At 49.4% G+C, this 4,485-nt stretch overlaps 1 protein-coding gene across 1 annotated transcript in view; it reads right to left on the reverse strand.

Annotated features, from left to right (window-relative positions):
• Positions 1–4,485, reverse strand: part of DNAH9 (dynein, axonemal, heavy chain 9) — a 172,874-nt gene that overhangs the window by 98,788 nt on the left and 69,601 nt on the right. The window contains 2 exon segments of the mRNA XM_010013395.1: positions 429–625; positions 1,006–1,167. Of these exon segments, the coding sequence (XP_010011697.1) occupies positions 429–625; positions 1,006–1,167 (359 nt within the window).

Below are 4,485 nucleotides of genomic sequence, written 5' to 3' on the forward strand. Positions count from 1 at the left end.
CTTCTGCCTCAGGGCTCATCCCAATCTCCCCTCTGGCAGGTTCAAGCCATTCCCCTTGTCCTGTCCCTACAGGCCCTTGTCCAAAACCCCTCTCAAGGTTTCCTGGAGCCCCTTTAGGCACTGGAGCTGCTCTAAGGTGTCCCCTTCAGGAGCCTTCTCTCCTCCAGGATGATCCAGCCCAGCTCTCTCAGCCTGGCTCCAGAGCAGAGCTGCTCCAGCCCTCGCAGCAGCTCCGAGGCCTCCTCTGGCCTAACTCCAACAGCTCCATGTTCCTCTTGTGCTGTTCCCCAGAGCTGGATCAGGGCTGCAGGGGGGTCTCATGAGACAGACCCGTTACTGATACTGATACATCCTCCAGGAAACTCCACAGAATCACTCTACACAGATAAATGCTGTGATGAGACTATAAAGCCAGAAAATCCCCTTACACATGGCACATGGCATCCTCAAACAGCACCAAATTCATGGCAGGATTGACTTCATTGTAGTTGTCCAAGGCTTCCACAAGGATCTGGTTCAACTCCTCCCAGGTTGGAACTGGCCTATAGCAGGGTTCACCGATCCCTTTAGCAAAATGGCAATAAACATTCATCCTCTTGGTCTGCTCTAAAGTTTCCTCAATTTCCTGCAAAAAAAATAACATACATATTTTGGCAATAGGGAAAGCACTAGGGATTTGTGCCCGCATTTCACTTTGCTCTCACCAAGACGAGGGATCTGACCCTTCCGCTGCTTTTGCCACACGAGACTCAAAACCCTTAAATAACGGAATTTAATTCATTCACAGACCCAAATCTCCTCTCCCAAGTGCCTTTATGAAGTACATCCTTTACCCACATCACAACACTGCAGCCCAGGATACGGTTGACAGAGATTTTGCTCCTGGGTTCCCATCAAGAAGCAAATGGATGATGGGCAGACCTTGGGTCAAACTTGGCTTTCCCAAGAAACATTTCTCCTGTAAGCACATATGTTATTATCAGATTTGTGAACCCCAACACTTACGTCATAGGATTTCTTCACCATCTCCAGCTGGATTTTATCAAAGGTACCATAATCTTTCTCTTCAACCATCTTATCCCGATATACCCGGGTTGACTCATGCAGGTAGAGTTTCACTAGGTCTTGGGGTTGCTTCAGACACTCAGGAGTAGAGAACAGAAGGCCCTGTGTAGAGCAAAGACACCCAGTAAACCTCACCTTGACCCTAAAGGACTAACCTCATCCCTAGCATCCAGGTAATCACAGCAGATAGGCTGAGTCACTCTAAATGCAGAGTTGTTACAGCAACTTGCAACTGAACTTCCGAACAAGCCCTTGCTCAACACCCCTTGAGAACATGCCCTTTGCAATCCCCAATCTCTCAAAGCAGTTCATATTCATTGTACCCATTTGAGACCTCAGACAGCATCCCCAGGGCAGCCTGGCTGGACCGGAGGTCCTGATCTCAGCAGCAAAGAGCATGCAGAGCCCTGCTGTGTGGCTTTTTGCATCCCAACCCCATGCTATGGGTGCCTTGTCAAGAAGAAAGATAGTTTGGAAATAGTAGTGGTGATGCTTTTTATGTATTTCTTTTTCATTTTAAATCAATTAATTTTAATTAGGTGCACTCTGCCTGCAGGAAATATTAGTTGCTGTCTGCTTATCCTAGCGTGTTTACCATGAGCTCTATTAAAATGCATTAAAGAATTATATCTCAAAAAGGTGTCACCTATAACTAAGCCTATTAAATAGCACACAGCATTTTCAACTCCATGAATTAAATAGACAGCTTTTATTCCTAACATCTCATCATTTCTACATAAAATACACCATGTATTAAAAGCCATGCGAAGCAGCCCCTCCCAGCTCACAGGCCCATGGCTTGGACCATTTGGGTTTCACATTTGTCATTACAGCTACCCAACTGTTATTCTCTTCACTTCAGGAAGGAAAACTGAGTGAGAAGATGTGTCAGCTTGAAGAGAGAAAGGTGAAACCCATCAGGTCCTCAACTGGTGTTAAATAATAAGTAGCACCTGGTCACTCTAAAGATACCCCAAGCCACACAAGTGGTTGTGTTCTTGATGTAAGCACCTGTAAGGCTTCCTCAGAGAGAGGAAATCCCACACTTCACACCTCTGTAATCACTTTATTAACTTAACACCTGAACATCTCCCCTTCTGTCTCATTGCAAACCCAGCCCTCCTCACTCCTCTCAGCTCTTGCATGAACACAACCAGCAGCAGCTCCAAAGAGCGATGGGGATACTCTGCCTGTCACCTTGAGCTTCCAGCAGTTTCCATAGTGTCTACAGCTGGGATGTATGAGTGACAGATGAAATACATGGTTGTATTTCAGCCACATCTTTCAGCTTCTTCTCCTTACTGGAAAAGCCAGAAGCTGGTTAGGCAGCCACAGGCTTCCCTAGAAAGCGATGTCAAATATTAAGGCTCAATTCACTTTGGTTTCACATTTTACTGTGCTCAGTATGAGACAGACAAGGAGCTACTGGAGAAGGTCCAGTGGAGGCCACAGGGATGCTCAGGGGTCTGGAGCATCTCCCTTATGAGGAGAGATTGCAGGAGCTGGGCCTGGTTAGTCCAGAGAAGAGCAGCCTGAGAGGGGATCCCATCAATGCAGATCAGTATTGCAAAGGCAGGAGCCAGGAGGACGGGGCCAGACTCTTCTCAGTGGAGCCCAGCAACAGGACAAGGAGCAATGGCCATAAACTAAAACACAACAAGTTTCACCTCAACATGAGGAAGAACTTCTTTCAACTGCGGGTGTCAGAGCCCTGGCACAGGCTGCCCAGGGGGTTCTAGAGTCTCCCTCTGGAGACATCCCAAACCTGCCCAGACATGTTCCTGTGTGCCCTGCTGTGGGTGGCCCTGCCTTAGCAGGGGTTGGACTGGATGATCTCCAGAGGGCTCTTAAACCCGAATGATTTGTGGTCATGACATTAGTGATGAAATAGCTGAAGGCCAGAAGTGGCCCCTGCTCACAGCAGCTGTGCCTGTTATGGTGTTGTGGAGGACCTGCCATCATCCAGCCCATGCTCATCACATCAGGATATATGACTGGGCTCCTCAGCAGCTTAACGATCATTCCAGGAGACGCTGCATATTTGGCACGTAAACAGGGAATATGCTCATCATCCCAGCAAGCCTTGTCTGCCGTGTCCAACATAACATCAGAGATGGGCTGTCATGGCTCTGACAAGGCAGGACCCAACCTTAGCCAGGTGCTTGGCTGTATTTCCCATGATCTCCATCAAAAGGAGGAGACCGAAGAGCACCCATGACCCCATCGGCCTGCCAGGGAGTGTGTCCCCTCGCAGCAGGACCTCATGTGCTCTGCACTCATCTCATGTGCTGAGGGAAGGCCAGGAGACATCTCTGCTGCCCATCAGAGCTCTGCACACAGTGACAAGGATCAGTCTGCTCATACTTTACAGTGCCCCCACACCTGGGCAGGCAGCAGCCCCAGCCCAGGGCAGGACAATTCCCACCGCATCTCCAGTAATGAGCCCTAGAACACAGCATTACCTCAGATGCTGCATTAGCTCTATCTTCTGACCAGGAATGGTCTCCAAACCCCATCCAGCACAGCCACACTCTCCAGCCAGCTTTCTTGAACTGTACCCTCTCCCACAAGCATTGCTTCCCCCCAAAACCTCAGAAGCCTTCCATAAAGACCAGCTGGGCACCCTGTGCCAGCGCCTCAGTACCCTCACAGGGAAGAGCTTCTGCCTCAGAGCTCATCTCAATCTCCCCTCTGGCAGGTTCAAGCCATTCCCCTTGGCCTGTCCCTACAGGCCCTTGTCCAAAGCCCTTTTCCAGGTTTCCTGGAGCCCCTTTAGGCACTGGAGCTGCTCTAAGGTCTGCCCTTCAGCAGCCTTCTCTAATCCAGGCTGACCCAGCCCAGCTCTATCAGCCTGGTTCCAGAGCAGAGCTGCTCCAGCCCTCACAGCATCTTAGTGGCCATCAGAAAGAGGCCTCTGCACATACAGGACACAAGGGGCCTTACCTTGCTCCCACTCAGGGCCACCAGGTGACAGGACAGAAAGTCTCCCAGGCATAAAAAAGTAAGAAAAAGAAACTACTTTTCTCTCTTTCTTTGCAGTGTAAATACCATTTGTGCAGTGCAGTGACCCCTTTCCAGCTGTCCTGTGCTGTTGGACTGATCACCCTGCTCTCCTCCTTCCTGATCATAGAATAGTTTGGCTTGGAAGGGACCTTCGAAGGTCATCTGATGTTACTCTTGGGGCTCCTGGAGCAATCTCAGCACTTTGAGGACAGTGGTGACATGAAAACATAGTAATATAAAATAGTATAGAAATACATATAATAAACCACAGCTTTACAATTAACTGTGTGTGGGCCACGCACTCAGAGTCCTCTTTAAAGATCTTGTAGCAAGATGAGGGGCTCCAGACACCCCTTTGGCACTTGGGCAGTGCTGTGGCTGCTGCGTGTGGAGGAGGAGCCCATAACCAGCCCCTGC

This window comes from Nestor notabilis, unplaced genomic scaffold, assembly GCF_000696875.1.
Source record: "Nestor notabilis isolate BGI_N333 unplaced genomic scaffold, ASM69687v1 scaffold1364, whole genome shotgun sequence".
Classification (NCBI taxonomy): domain Eukaryota; kingdom Metazoa; phylum Chordata; class Aves; order Psittaciformes; family Psittacidae; genus Nestor; species Nestor notabilis.